The sequence below is a fragment of the Nilaparvata lugens genome, chromosome 8, assembly GCF_014356525.2.
Source record: "Nilaparvata lugens isolate BPH chromosome 8, ASM1435652v1, whole genome shotgun sequence".
Classification (NCBI taxonomy): Eukaryota; Metazoa; Arthropoda; class Insecta; order Hemiptera; family Delphacidae; genus Nilaparvata; species Nilaparvata lugens.
Genome location: NC_052511.1, coordinates 27,685,056 through 27,702,096, shown reverse-complemented (window position 1 = coordinate 27,702,096; position 17,041 = coordinate 27,685,056). Strand labels below are relative to the sequence as shown.

The following is a 17,041-nucleotide window of genomic DNA, read 5'->3' as shown; positions in this document are numbered from 1 at the left end:
TATACGTTTGAAAAGGAAAGGAAGCTCTTGTATACTAAAATGCAACCTAGATTTGAAAATTGAATAAATTTGAAAATTATAAGTGTTTATGCCTGTAGTATTAAAATAACTATTCATTATTAGGAGTACTAAATCTTTCTACTCAGTTGCTGAATGAATTGGGAAAATTAATTAATGTATAGCCTACCAATAATACGAAGAAATGTCATTGCGTTAGGGTATAAAAATCAATATTAAGTTACAAAAGTATGACGATATACTAATCTGTTACCAATTTAGGAAATTCCTTTGGAAATGCATCTATAGGCTAATTCATGATTAGAAAAATGAATTATCCAGGTAGTAGAACGTGAAATTAATTATTGATCATCTCTGACAGTTATTGACCACATGATTTGTTAAGATGATGTCAACATTCGCTCTTGCTTTATCAAAGCTCATTTCATTCATACTATCTGACAAGATTATCACACCCAGCGATAACACATCATTAATGCCACTATGTTCCTGGCATTTGATGAGACAAGTGTATTCTTGCAATAAAATAAAGCCGCATCAAATTAATGTTCATTCTCATGCTTATGTAATATTTATGACACTCATTTATTCGGATATACACTCCTGTATTTCTGCGTCATCGACTCTTCATGAGACCGTGAGAAAATCTTCGGATTGGCACTTGGCAGTCAACATCATTTAGCGATTAATAATTTTTCAAGATCAAGGTCTGTTCGCGTAGATTATTTCAAGATCAAGGTCTCAAGAGGCACGCTCAACACAGAACAAGGTGACCTGTTGTGTTGTATTTTTATTGTGAGCGAAATAAAGCATGTATTGTTTTTAATGACCGGCGAGTATTTGAGTGCAAAGAGTTTGATGAGCGAAAAGTTGACAACTGGCCATCAATCAAGTTTGACATGTAATTTCAGATGCAACTGGTGATAGAAGTTTAGGATGGACTCACAACAAAATGAACTAAATTGAAAAATCGCTGGATGTGGAAAGTGAAGAAAATTATATCATCAAGAACAATGGATAGTGATTAGTTGTCCAGTGTTTTCAATGTTTTTTTAGGGAGTAAAACGTTATTGTTTTGTTTACGATGGTCTCAATAGCTGTAGGCTACTAAAGTAATAAATAAGTTTTGTGAGAGCAATTTTCACATGTGAGAAAATTGATGGTGATAAAGGCTAAAGCTACACACCAATTTGAATTTAATAAAAAATCTATAGATGATGATGATGATGATAGAAATCTATGAGTGATTTATTTCTACAGAATTATATTAGGGAACAATTCTATTTTATTGTTTCATTTGTGATGTTCACATGATTTTATAAGTTATAGAAGGGTAATTAATAAATTTAAGCAAGTTCGCATACCTAACATGTAACATTTACCTAATGGTTAAAAATGTTAAGGGTAGAATAATAATTATTATTATTAAACGAAAATCCAAATTAAATGCTGTAAATCACCCCGAAGACTTCTGCTACTGCAAATATTGACAACAGGAGAAACAGCTAGATGGAAATTTGATGAGCGCTACTATTCAAAAATTATTTGTCAGCCCGGGAATCGAACCAGTTCCATCTAGCTGTTATCAATATTTGCAGTAGCAGAAGTCTTCGGGGTTATTTACAGCATTTAATTTGGATTTTTGTTTAATAATAATTATTAATTCATTAGCATTTGAATATCTCAGTAATTTCCATCTTAAGGATGGAAGTTTAGGAAAGTTGGTCTTTAGTTGTCACATCTCAAGTACATTTAATCGTATTGAAATTCAACTTTGTAATGTGTTCATTCAATGACCAAGCCAACTTGTTGATAGAATATAATAGAGTTTTTACATATCAAAGTAATTAATCAACTACGGTAATTTTTCTTTCATCAACTAACTACGTTGTAAATATTCAACAGCATCCTTTAATCTATACATTTTTTACCGCTTCATTAGCATTCTCTTCATGGAAGGCAGTGAGCAATTATTTGCGCCAGCCACATTAAGAAGGCTGAGTGAAATATCACGCAAAATAAACCAACAAGATCAAAGTCATCCATTCTTGCTATCAAGGTGATGTCAATTTATTGCCTAGTATTATCAATGATTGTAGAGTTGATTTAGGATTAACAAAATTCGGGAATTGTATTGTTTTGATGACTGGCTATCGAAGCAAATTACAGTGGATTTGGCCTAGATTAGGCTGGCTGCAGAGGAAACTGCTCAGAATGCTTCTCTCGGTCAAGTTCATCATGATCAGATCTCTCTATCAGCCGCTATCGCTCTCTCGCGTGCTTTATCTCTCTCTTTCATTATTTCTCTCAATCATTCCCTCTCACTCATCAACTCAAACTTGAAAGCATGTTTGTTAATGCTTTCATGTACATGTATTGATCTGCATTCTCTTTTTTAATTCTCTCACTGTATATCTTTTTCTCTCACTCACCAAATAGAAGACAGAAGAAAATTTGTTTATTTTCTCCTCTCTACGATTATTACTACCTTTTCACCCTTTACCTCATCCTTCTTCTTTTCTAATACGTCTTTCACAGTGGAATTTCATCTAAGTTGGTTTTCATTTTTCTCACCAAACAAGGCTTGAACAGTTATTAAATATCCATACTTATAAATGAGATATCTATTACAAGTATACTGAAATTCCATCCAAATCTCAAAAACATGATATTTCATAGATCACATTGATTTTTTTAATTTTATATTTTTGTAGGTTTCAATTCCTTTCAATCCTTACTTGATTTTCCTGATAAACTTCAAAAACGGGTGCATTTTAGTCGTTTCGGTGGAAGTACAATAAATTAATCTCAATAATATCATTTTAGTATGCATGAAAAATGCTGGTTTATCGACCATATAAAGTACATCTTTAGATTGTATCAACATGCTTTTTTCAGCATATTTTTACGAATATTTCATGAGCCAATGTTTGAATTATAAACTTTCATATATTTTTGTGGACTTGGATTCAACAAAAATCCTATTCTTTTTCATACCAAAATGAAATTTCCTTCCGCAGTATTCTTCCATCTTTATCTTGGTAAGTTAACAAAGTATTTCCGGAAGTTTTTGTTGGAACTCATTCAATCATAAGGATAATATTTTGACACCTATTAGTATTCTCTCAAAGTAGAGAGTAGGTTTTCCACGAAGACAAGACAGTTTCTTTACGCAAAATGAGATAAGCGCCGTCCTATTACTTCTTCCGTTGAAACAGTATCTGTTTGAGCCCAGCCCTGTTAAAACACAGTTATGACTCCCTTCCCGGTGGTTCGGAACTCACCTAAACTATGGATCCATCGCCACCATCCTGTGATATCTCACCATCATTCCTCTCATTACGCCTGTAATATCTTCCTGTAATGCCTTTAGTCTTCCTTTTTTAAAAATAAATAATTGATTCTTCAATTAATATAGAAGCTACTAGTGCCTTCTTCATATTTTTTATATAAACACAACTAGTTTCGAGCACTCATATCATTTTCAAGTGGCAAAATGTATTATTATCTTTTAATAAACAAGAGCTACTAGTAATTTCTACAATAATTAAACAATTCAAGTAGCCCTTTTAAAATACTTTATTAAATAGGTTCCATATAGTTTTTTCAAAGAAAGTTACAACTTGAAATAATCTTTAACGATATGAATACTTAACACTGAATACTGAATGCCAAGCACAGGGTCTAAGTGGGCATACTGCTTAGCAAAATAGAAGATAGTGAATGCATTCTTGGTTTTCATTTTTTACAATAGGGTAACTGATATCACAGTCTTAGCAAAAATAGCAAAATAGAAGATAGTGAATGCATTCTTGGTTTCCATTTTGTACAATATCTGATATTACATATATATATCTGCTGAAAAATCTTGCATGATTTAACGGAACCATCTTATTATTTTCTGAGAATAAAGGATTTATTTGTATTGCTGTATAAATTAGAATTGAAACCACCTATGGTAATTTTCTTGTAGGAGTTGTGTAATACTGAATAATTGAATAAATAACTATATTTGGCATGTTTTACTCACGGCCTGCACTTGCGAGACATCGCTGACCGACGTCTCAAAGTCCCACTGCGCATGCACGTTGAGCCGGCACTGGTCGGTGGCCACATTATCAATTTGCGCCAAAACGGCTCGCACCTCTTGGTCGTGCACCGTTTGCGCCTGCTCTGTGAGGGGGCGCGGACCCACTCCTCCCGCCGAGGGCGGCCTCTGACTGACATCCGCCCCGTATTGTGGCTGCTGGCCCTGCTCATATAGCTTGCGGTCCTGCTGGTTCAAATACGTCTGCAGCAGTTCTTCTTTCAACCTGTCCACATTCATTCATTTGATTATTTATTGAATAAATAATTTATTTATAAACTATAGAGTTTTATTAAATAAGATTTATTTATAAACTATAGAGTTTTATTAAATAAGATTTATTTATTCGATACAAACAGATTTAGAAGCGGAAGGAGTTTATTATTTATTCATTCATTTATATTTGATATGACAAACAGGTCGTTTCAACCTGTCAAAATTAATTAGTTCATTATTAATTTTGTTTGATTACTGAATAATTATTCAATAAATAATTATAATTGATTTAAAAGTAATCTATAAAACTATTACAATTTAACTCAATTTGAAATATTTTGATTGATAAAAAAAAGGAATATTCCTCAAGAATTGCCATTTCAAAAAAAAAAAAACAATTTAATAAACAATTCCGTGAAGAATTCACCCTCAAAATTTTGAATAGATTTATCTGTGACCAAATTTGAAACGATTTGTCGCAAAAAATCAACTTCAGACGCTTTTATCTCAAAAGGTAATAAACTAATTTTTTCTCAGGGTTTTTCTTATTTTGATAATTTGTTAATATCCAAATCGTAAAACTATGAAAAATATTATCAGTAAAAGTTTTCAAAACTTTTTTGCTCAGCCTTGAGAAAACAGACTAAATCGGTTAATAATAAGTTATTCCTGTTGTATTGTAGTTCCATGTAGATAAGCACATAAAAAAGGAATATTGCCGTTTAATTCTGAAATTTCTTTATAATAAGAACATTTCAATCGACAAAGAAATTATTACATGATAATGTTAAGGAAATTGAAATATTTCAGAGATACAACATGCTGAACAACTCAGAGTTCATCAGGAAGAAACTATAAGAATTCAACAATAAGGAAAATAATTATTATAAAACCAGGAAAATATTGGAAAATAATAACATGACATGCTCATCTCAAATCAAGAAAAAAGTATAAACGTTCCAGAACACCCCTCTTCCACCTAAACCAATTGGAAATTCTAGGTTGCCCACCTATAAAGAGAAGAAAGACTTGTATTATTTAGAAGAAAGACATTCCATGAATTCAGCAAGAGTAGTCTCCAGCAGAAATAGAGGATTGGAAGCTAAAAATATCACCAGAGACAGTTTAAATAAAACAGAAGAATGATAAAGTTTCATCAAATTAACATGTAGTTTGTTCGGTGATGTTTAAAGTTATTTTTTTAGGAAGAATGTGAATAGGTATTCGGTTCTCTGAAGAGATACGGTACATTTCTTGAGGTAGAAGAAACAAGGATCGATTAAGTAAACTGTAGTTCAGTAAGACTTGCAGAAAATTTTAATGTTGAGAATTTGTAATACAGAGGAAAGAGAAAAATAATACTCTGTTCGCTGACACTTGAGGAAGAATTTCTTGAGGAAAAAGAAATGGTAAGATGGTAAAGGTAAAGAGGTATGTTCAGCAGCTAAACATTAAAGGTTGCACAGTGAGGTTGAACCTCAACATTTGAGGTTAAACAATTAATTGGATGAAGATAGTCTGTTCTGTTTCATAAACTTGGCAAGTGAGGTAGACTTCCTACAATTACAGAAAAATGAGGTAGTCTGTTCTTGAGGCTAGGATGAATTTCTTGAAGTAGAAGAACTTAATGTTTCATTAGTAGAATAACGTGGAAAGATGAAGGAAGTCTGAGAATCAACTAGGAAAGAGGTATTTAAAGAAAAAAATACAAATAGATAAGACAGAGGTTCTCTGTTCTATGATACTCTATTAGAAGAAAATAAATGAATTAGATAAGAATAGTCTGTTCCGTGAGACTTTGGAAAGAAATTCGTACATTAGTAGAATGTGAGCAGATGAAGGTAGTCTGAACTGTGAGACTTTAGGAAGAGGTTATTGAAATTGTAAGAAGATTGATTATTGACTAAAGGGATTGTTGAAATGACTACCGTTCATCGGTATCCCTGCGCGGAGGGATGACCAGTGGTGGAGGGGCCACAGTGGTGGAATATCGTGGTGCTAGTGGTGGGAGGGGTGGTGCTGTGGAGTAGAGGGGGGATCCTCCGGGATCCGGGCGGTGACGTTCCAGAGCTTTTCTCTGGCAGAACTCTTGGAAAAGTTGCCAGATGCCTTCTCGTAGCCTGAAAATTAATTTTCCGTTAAAGTAGCTACTAACGAAGGTCTAGGACCTTTGCTGAGTAAGGCCTCTTACCAAATTGCATTGAAGGGATGATTTTAATTTCTTGGGCACGGTTGCACAAAGCCGGTTAAATTTAAATCGTGATTAATTTCACGAAAACCAATAGGAGAAGGCTTTTTCGAAAAGTAGGCTTCTCTGATTGGTTCTCGTGAAATTGATCACGATTAAAATTTAACCGGATTTTGTGCAAGAGTTAATTACTTTTGTGAAAAGGATGACTCCTTTCTTTCTTTTTTGAGTTAGCAATGACTAAAAAAATAGGTTCAACTATTTTAGTTAGATTCATATATTTTGCCTACATTCAATCATTTCTGCAATATGGAATAAAAATTTGGGGAGGAACATACTCAAATCACTTGGAAAAACTTTTTGTAATTCAAAAACACCTTATAGGAGCTATATTGGGAAAACCCAGACTCTATCCAAGTGAGTAACTGTTTAGTGAGCTAGATGTTTTAACTGTCAGGCCGTGAAAAAAAATTAATCATCTACATAATTAAACATATGAATCTTTTCAACCTGCGTGTTTCACCGTATAACCTCCGTCCCTCATCTATTACTTTTCAAATTACAGATACTATTTTATCATTTTGTAGAAAACAATTTTTATATCAGGTATTAAAGCTCATCAATGTTATTCCCAACCATTTTATCACTAGTAAATTTAATAGAAAACTGCTAATTGAAATTCATATATGGATAATCTCGAAAAATGTATTTTTGACGAATAGAATATGAATATTTAATTATGTATCATTTAAAACGAGATTATCTTGAGCAAGAATAAACAGTTAATATTATATAAGATATTCCGGTATTAGATACCCTCTATAACAAGACAAAGAATCGGCAATGCTGTTCTCTTATCTTTCTCCAGACATTATAACGTGACCTAACTATAGTACAATGTTATAATAGGTATAGCAATTGAAATCATTCAACTTTAAATGCATGAATTATTGTCAACTACAAAGATTCAAAAATAATTTTGTAGTCTGTATACTGAATCAACTACGGTACGGTAGTACCAGAGTCTGGTCTAGTCTGGACCAGACAGCACTACCATCACTTTACAAATCTAAGTTCCTGCTAAGTTACATCAATTTACAAAACTTCGTAAACGAATATCTGAATACATGTGAGAAACAATAAGTGGAGGTGTTGAGGGTATATAATCTACTCACGGGTACTGCGATATTGGGCCTACCCTAGTATATCTATATGCAACTAATGCTGAATATCGTAAGCCAATTATTAGGTAGCCTATATATAATTGTTCATTCATCAATTAATTTTCTCATTAATTTATTAAAACTTGAAGGGTAGGCTTACAGACTAATTGCAAAGATATATAACAATAGAAAAAATCTGGTGTGGCGCACTTACACAACTTCCCTTGCCGTTATGAAAATTGATCAACTGATCTCGCGCATCTCAAGTCTACTATTTAAAGATCTGAGCCAGCTGGTGACAGGACTATAACGCTGGAGACACACGAGGTCTGCTATCTCTTTATAGTGAATTATTTAATAGAATCAACAGTTGCCAACAGTTTGCAATTGAATAATTACATTTTCAGGAATTTCGAGCTTATTTTCAATTTTAGGTGAAAATGTTACTGAACATTAATTGTAGAGATTTTCATGCTCAATCTATTCCGCTTGAATTTTTTTGTTTAGGTTGTATCTGAAGCCTGATAATTGAGAATCTAAAATCAAACTTTGCATAGATGGGGCGGACCGCCTGAAATTTTTTCATATATGGGACTTGTGGCAGTTGATAGAGCTTATCAATGACAGTTCTAGGTATAAATTTGATCAAAATCGTTGGAGCCGTTTTCGAGAATAACGCGAAAACCCCTGTTTTTGACAACATTTTAGCCTCTATCTTGAATTGCATTTGATCGAAATTGTTTGTGTCGGATCCTTATATTGTAAGGACCTTAAGTTCCAAATTTCAAGTCATTTCGTTACCGTACTTGGGAAATTAGATATCGTGTTCACAGACACACATACACTCATACACACACACACACACACACACACACACACACACACACACACACACACACACACACACACACACACACACACATACACACACACAAATACGCAAAAAACACTTTTTTTGGACTCGGGGGACCTTGAAACGTACCTAGTATAGAAATTTGGGTACCTACCTTAATTTTTTTCGAAAAGCAATACTTTCCTTACCTATGGTAATAGGGCAAGGAAAGTAAAAAAAATCATGCAATAATATGAATACTGTAGCCTACTTACATACTATATCAGAATATTTTAAAATTTTACAGGCATATCAAAAGTGATGTGTTTGGCACATTACTGCAATATTTTTTAAGTACCGTACCTAATTCAAATTAGACCAACTTGGATTGAATGAGAATTATAAGACTGTTATAAGGTGGGATTTACTTTATCTTAAATTGTACAAATGTTTCATAACAATAATTGTTTATTGTAATCTCATACAAAGTCTCTTATGTTTACCGGTTTGATCTCGACAACATTAATATATCGTTCTTAACCAAAAGATAGGTCTATCAAGAATCAACAACAAAAAATCAAAAGTAATTTATAAATTCTATACTATATATAATACTAGTGAAGATTTTAATAGATAAATTATAATGGTCTATTGATAAAATAGGCACCTCAAAAGTTTTACACAATTTTAGTCGTCAAGCTTGTTAATGATATTAGCTCACCTTATCAATATTGAACAATCCGAAGTAAATTTTTAGATAATAAATGAGGAAATGGAATCCAAACCCATGTTTTCCAGAAAATATATAGCCTTCAATTAAAAACGTTATTATCAACATTAAGTCAAAAGAGCACGTGAACGTGATTTTAGGTTATGTTTATATTTTTGAAGTCACCTGTCGTTTATTATTTCCTTCTTTTCTCACTAGGTCACACTAGGTATCGTCCCTCGTCGTTAAATGAGCGGTCCTTTCAAAAAGAAGGAAATTTTTGTTTAAAAAAATTTAATTGCCAGATCCAGAAACCAGTTGGATGTTTGATACATGTGAATTATATTATAAATAGAAGAGCATGTCAATGAAATTCAAACATGCGTCAATATTATAGAAAACAAATAAAGATCATCATGTTTTCGTAGGGGTATTCCAATTAATTTTTCTACATTGCATTTTTTGTTGAATATTCAAGTTTGAATTAGATTAGAATTGTTTGTTTTCGTTTTAAATGTAAAATGATAATAAATTGTCTTACCGTTCATCCTTCAACCTTGGATCCAAATCAAATTGTGGACGACTGTTTGGATTGAGATAAGCGGTGTTGTCCTGACCTGGGATATTGATTTGACCACCAACCAACAATAGATCCGGAGAGAGAGGAAGCAAAATGCACAACAGGTAGACAACCAGCGCGCTCATGTAACGATCCATTGTCAACGATGATTGATTACAAAATGTCTTGTGTCCTGTCACCAAACAAGAGTAAGCTGTTAATTGTCTAGCCTAATCACAATTTAGCTCTTAAATCGAGATTACAATAGCTAATTGAAAAATACTTTTTGTTTCATTCTCAAGATGAAATCGCAGTTGTTTTAAATTAACACAAGATTAATCACCAAATCTCTTCATTAAAAAAATATCCGCCTTATTTTTAAGTAAATAGGAGACGATTGCATGATTGATGAACGTTGTCTTTTTCAGTTGATTGAACCTCTTCTATAATATAATACACTATTCGTTGAAGACAGCTTAAAAACAAAATTCAGCTTCATTTTGTTTAACTCTTTAAGTGCCGGTTGCACAAAAGCCACCGTTAAATTTAAATCATAATTAATTTCACGAGAACCATTCATAGAAGGCTTTTTTGAAAAAATAATGGACTGCTGTGCAACCAGGTCTTTCAAATTTCAAGCATAGTTATTTTTGCAATTGCTGAACATTGAAGAATAGTCGATTGTCTACTATTCGATTATAGATATGTTTCTGATGCAGCTGTTCAATATTTTTTAATAATGTAGACTTTTATAAAGATCTCAATTCAATTGAGCTGAAAAAATTAGGTAAACTGAAATTCACTTCCACCTTCAAACTATACAGCACTTAACTACTGAACTATATATAGACTACATCGATTCACTAAAGACTATAATGATTTGAATGCCCTCTCATTATTTTTACATTCAGAAAGATAGTATCCCAATTTATTTTTATAATTTATTACTTCAATCCTATTGGGATTTTATTAATTATTTTCATTTCATTCTATTTATACTATATTATTTTTCATTTTACATTTCTGCTTTAGTGAGTTTTTTCAGTAGTTTTTAATATTCACATTTTCACATTACTGTACGTAGTAGAAATTACGGTAACGATAAAATATCAAATGGATTGAATCTTTTCTCAATATTAAAAAGCTCTCGTCTGTTCAATAAAACTCGTCTTTAGGTGAGTTGGGTCATCTTTAGGGTGAGCGCATAGTTATGAGGGAAGCGTTCGAAGCGGAATAGAGGTAGACCTACCTCCTGTAACACAAATACATTTCAAGTTATGGGGCGCCTGCAAGGTGTCAAGGTCGAGGTAGAGGTACACCTCTTCCATAACACGGAATGTATTTGTTTTACGGTGAAGTTGAAGTACCTCGATCCATTCCGCTTTGACCTCTTCCCTCTATTTCTACCTCTTCACTATTCGCGTACCCTAAGAAATTTTGAATTTTGAAAATACTGTACTCAGAAAAAAAACTGAGTCCTCACTCACACAATTTCAAGCTCATAAACGCTTCAAATGACCTCTCAAAATGTAAATTCATTCCTATTCATGGACCCTCTTTAGAACTTACTGTGCATTGAGTAAAAGGCGTGACTTCCTTGATTTCCTCTATTGATAAAATGAAATCTATCTCCCTTTATCAAATTGTTTCTTTCATTCTAGCGTGGGAGAATATCAAACATAACTTCAAGTTCAAATCCTTAATCAATTTTATATCGGACAACTACAGACATCACTTACTAACAACTATGTTTACCTTTTGGACTGGACTAAATAGCTTGAATGAGAGTCAGACAGCCAAGTTGAGTAGCATTTAGCATTGTAGTGAGTTTTTTGAGTGATCAGTAACCAGCAATAATATGCTCTGTAGCCTTGACTGGAGTCAAGAAATTGAATAAGAGTAACTCGCTCACTTTTGTCATGATCTATTCATCTATTCAACAGTGTCTACATGAATTGGAAGTAGCACTACTTAAATCTTCATAACGTATCATTTCATGTCAACCGAGAGCTTGCTTCTCCTGAACATAAACAATTATCATTCATCAATAACGTCCAATGCATATTCAGGAGCTTATTATACTGTACTACCTACCTCCTACTTGAATGATGATTTGTGAGCGATTTCAACATGAGGATTAAGTGATATAGAATACGGTAGTTTAAAAATTTATTCATTTAATGTTAAGAATATCAACAATTCTTATTTGAGTATTGTCGATATGAGACTTATTCAGATTTTCGAAAGTCCTAAGTAATAAAATCTTAGGCTAGGCACACACCAGTTAGTCAAAACAAGACAAGACACGTTCAGTCACAAAACTTCACATAGTTGCTTATGAAGACATGTCTAATTGCAATGACTAATCAGTGTGTGTTGCGTTATAAGCAGCTATGTGAAGTATTATGACTAATCGTTACTAGTCTTGTCTTGACTAACTGGTGTGTGCCTACCCTTATAGCTTGACATTTCGGTTGGAAATGTCCAAATGTAAATAGCCTACTACTACAGCCTACCTCCTCAGATTCTTCTGTACAAATATTGTCACATATAATTTATTATTATAATGTATATATATTATTTTGTGGGAATCTTATTAACAGATAGGTTATCGTGTATACAATTCCATGTGTAATTATATTCCAAATGCAGAAAGTACTAAGCTGCAATAATGATTGCGATGTCTGGCGAAATATTCCAGCAAACGTGAAAATTGTTTAAATTATGGGGTTGATTATTTTATTTATACTGGTTAAAATTAACAAAAACACTGAGATAATTATGCTTTCTGTTTTATTTACGGTATGTAATAGATCTAGAGTAAAAAATACAGCTTTGTCTCCCTGAGAAGAAAGATTGATGCCCGAGGCGAAGCCGAGGTTAACAATTTCCCTAAGGGAGAAAAAGCATTTTTCATGGAATATTCATTCAATCTTCAGCCATAGCATTCATCTCAGTAATACAGCATTATCGGAGCTTTAAATTCTTGAGAAATTTCCTTATTATTTTTATGAATAGCAGAGTAGGCCCACTACGCAATAGGTAGGTAGGCTACCTCAACGAATTCTCAAAGAGATACTCAAGTTTCTATAATATGTAGTCTATCTATCTATGTAGCATGAAATTTATCCCTCTATGGAAGACTACAAATTATACTTTTATATTATCAATATATTATTTCAGAGCTGATAATATCTAGACTTAGATTTAGATTTTTCTCATTGGTGAGTTGAGGGTAATTTTTTTTGTTGGATTATGCAAAGCTGGATAAGCCAATAATTACATTCTTGAATTTATTGATGCAAAAGACAATGATCAATCAAACAGCTTGCTCACTACTTGCTCAATTAAAAGTTGTCGATTATTTGTTTTAAAATCAATATTATTTAGAATAAAAGAGAATTGATTCATTAGTAACTCAGACTAGATTAGAAACACAACAATTTGTATCATGACAAACAGTGATGATTTGTCAGTAAAAGACTATTATACAAATTTTTAAATTTTATGTAAATTAATAAATTATATAAAACAATATAATTTTATTAAACTAACAAACTTCTTACAACACATAAAAGGAATAAGCTTACCGGTATTTATGAAAATTAATTAAATTGTGTGGAATTTAATTTTTGATTTTTAACTTTATTTGAATATTTATTTATAGACGTGATTCACAAACAAAAGAAATTAAATACATTATAAGACAAATTCAATTATTTTAAAATTTGTGGTCTTCTCTAGGATATCCCGCATGTGAAAATTTTAACAAATCAAAATGAAAGCTAACAATACTGACATATTATGTTGAAACTTCTTTATTATAAAAAGATGTTGAAGCTTAACGCTTCATAAAATAATATCGACATATTTTGCTGATGGAACATGGAAGGGTAGAGAATATCAATTATCAAGTACTACTACTAAGTCTAAAGAAGAGTTTGAAAAGTATCAAATCGAATCAGTTTTATTTTGCCAAAACATTATCACGAATCAAATCCAGAACAAAAAAACAACAAATTAACATAAATTAAGTTACTAAGAATAATGGATTAAATAGAATCTTCACATTACCCTGGCAATACAAAAACTGGAAAACAAAATTAACAACTGAAACTTTGAAATAGTACCTACTTTAAAAATGGGACTTGAGACATTGAATAGCATACATACCTGTAAAAACCTCAAAGTACGCATATGTATGCAGAAGACGATTTCCTACAACTACCAAGTCACTAACTTTGGAGCTTATCACTACACCGGCGCTGATAAGTAACTAACTGGAGTGACTGACTGACTAACACTCGGATGACCCACTCAGCTATCAACGCTTTTTCCCAGGACTTCCCTCACAGGTAACTACACTCTCTCACTCTCATTCTCTCTCACGCTCTCTCTTTGTCAATCCCTCTCTCACTCTCACTCTTATACACACACCTTTACAACATTCTCTCTCTTCATTTTTCTCTCGCTTCCTTTGCACCACTCCTATCCACAAATTACAATAACTGGAGGTCCGACTTATTCAAAGAGTAGCTGGAATAAGCATTGAATAGTTGCCGAATAAAAAATACATTGTTTGTACAGAGGTCAGTAAAACGAAATTAAATGTGCGTCAGTTGAATCGTGATGATTTTATATCTACCCTTGATGGAAACATTCAAATTCTGTCCTTATAAAGATAGTGTCAGCCATCACTAATAGAAACGTCTTAAAGTTGTTCAAAATAAAATAGAATCCAATCATATTGAAATAGGTAGTAGTTTAATAAAATAATTCATCGTTGGTAATATGCTACTATCATTAAACACTTCCAGCGGAGTGGCTGTTCAAAATATATATAAGAACTCTCTCATCACTTATATGAGAATGATGATGCTACAGAAACTTTGGGTTGGGGATTTAATTATTGAAGGGATGATGTATGAACGGTCCTCACACAGTTTCGAGTTGGTTCGGAACATTATTGAAGCATATTCATGCATGTGCTGGGTTACTAAGTCACTTATTAAATTTTATAAAGATTAGCTTATGAAATTATAAAGGTTTATATTGTTTTGCAAATTCGTTGATAACCATTACCTATAGTTGATAATTCAATCCAATATAATATTCCTTATCACAAGGAAACATCAAAAGTAAGCAGAGTGGAAGCTGTTTGAATAACCAAGGCGGATTGTGAATAAATAGAAGAATATTTGATCTTTTTGCTGACGAATTTGATAATGCAAGAACATTGCTATATATAACAGACATCGATATCCTCATTCAAAATCCTGTATTATTGTTCAAATAATTGAAGTGGAAAATTAGTCAAAATATGAGGTTGACTCATCATTCTGAATTGTTTTATCATAATAAAGACAGCAATGATTGTGATTGTTACATGAGTCAATTTCAGTTTTTATGAGGCTTTTATGACTCTTCATGTTGCCCAACTTACATGATTCATTCAAAAATTTATATTATCATCTTATACCTTCAAGATATTATATTATATCATACATCGGTTTCTTCAATAATAATTGTATCTATATATCCACCCTATTGACTGATAAAAAATCGATACGGTACAGAAAATGAGTAGGGAAGCAAATTGGTAAGCTATTTGATTTCGTGATCGCACTAATAAGCGCCTGTTCGATGCATATGCTACGCCCGTTTTAAGGGTAACCACTTCAAGAGCCGAACTTCTCTAAATACCATTTATGAGTTTAAAAATAGCGTCCCGGTGGTTCGAAACCCACATAAAGCTTTGGGTCAACTCATCTTTCTTCATCATTACCGATTACCCAGCATACACAAGCCTTGAGTAGGCCTACATGTGTGTATTATTCTCAGCAAAAAATACATCTAGAGAAATCAACTTCATGGTTTCTTATAATCGACTTTGCTGTCAAAAGGACTGCTACCACTACACTGAGATTCAAAACCTCTGTTACACGCATAGACTTCCATACTTTCTCTATATTCTACAAAATCTCATATATTACAAATCCTCTCTAGTAGTTCTTGTCTATCAAGCATACTCTTATTGGGTAGAACAGAAATTCTATAACAGTATTTCTCATTTTTTATCATTGATCAGAATGTATATCTCTCCTCAGAGAGATAACCACCAGAAAATCAAAATTCAATTTATAAAGTTCGTTTCCTTACAGTGATCTGCTTATTATTATCATCATCACTTATTTCAACTAATTCAATATAATACTCATAACTTACACATTCGTTTTATTGCAGAGTGTTGAGTAAGCGAGTGAGCCAGTGCGGCTGCACAAGGTCAATGAGTGCCCATTTGACTCTTCAATAGGTGCCTACCTATAGTAACACTGAGTAAGGAGGCAGACGATAATAATTTAACTGACTACCTATTCCTCCTCCTCATCCAACAATTGTCGAGGAATGAGCATGTGAACCAGTCGCAAGGTCGCGTCAAGTATCTCTCCTTCCTCCCCTCAACCCCCCGTGGGAAAAACTGTCCAAAGATCTTTCTTTTATTCCGCGAATACAACCGTCACTATTCATCTTATTCTTTGGTGGTGCAATACAGCAATGAACGAGAACCTATTTAGTTAACTATTTTTACATTCATACGGCACTTTTACAAACTTACCAATGACATTGGTTGGTTACACTTAGAGACTACCATAAAATACCATGTATGGAGGCGCATTACATTTTTGCGTTTTTATATATATTTTAAACCACAGCTTGCATAGAACCTTGTATTTACTTTGGATGCCGTACTAGATCCTTATTTCTTTGATTCTCCCAAAATTTTCTCATTCTAGCCGATATAGCCTCTCTTCTTTATTGGGGAAAGACTACATTTCTCCTCTTAATTTCCACGGGGCATATTTCCCACTTTGCAACCCTCCTTCTGAATTGGTTTCTATCAAATATTATGTCATCATCAATTCCTGCATCAGATACTGTAAGTCCTTCTGTACATTTTTAATCCAATTTTCCCCCATCTTTTTGCTCTTTACAAAAAGTAGGATTCTCTTCGTCATTTGATCCCCCGGCAGTCTCATCAAATGTCCAAAGAATTTTAATCTCCTCCTTTTGATATCGACAGATACTTTCGAGTATTTTTCCACAACGCAGTTCTTTTGCAGCCTATAGCCTTCTTCCGTTTTCCTTGGGCCAATTATTATCCTGATGATTTTCCTCTCCACACGACATAAATCTTCTATATCCAGTTTGGTGTTCAAAGCTAAAGTTTCACTTGCATACAGAAACATGGGTTTAATTACTGTGTTGTAA

The 17,041-nt window shown here is 33.0% G+C and overlaps 1 protein-coding gene across 3 annotated transcripts in view; it reads right to left on the bottom strand.

Annotated features, from left to right (window-relative positions):
- The window catches only part of LOC111044873 (angiotensin-converting enzyme), a 133,224-nt gene extending 117,132 nt beyond the window's left edge, over positions 1 to 16,092 (bottom strand). The window contains exons 1-4 of one of the 3 annotated variants that reach the window (XM_039434412.1): positions 15,998 to 16,092; positions 9,755 to 9,965; positions 6,250 to 6,441; positions 4,049 to 4,331 (exon numbers count right to left, since the gene is read on the bottom strand). In XM_039434412.1, the coding sequence (XP_039290346.1) occupies positions 4,049 to 4,331; positions 6,250 to 6,441; positions 9,755 to 9,930 (651 nt within the window). In that variant the 5' untranslated portion in view covers positions 9,931 to 9,965; positions 15,998 to 16,092. Of the gene's footprint in view, positions 1 to 4,048; positions 4,332 to 6,249; positions 6,442 to 9,754; positions 9,966 to 13,945; positions 14,111 to 15,997 lie in introns of those variants that run through there. The other 2 variants (XM_039434411.1, XM_022330117.2) reach the window with 2 other exon arrangements.
- Positions 16,093 to 17,041: the final 949 nt, after the last annotated feature.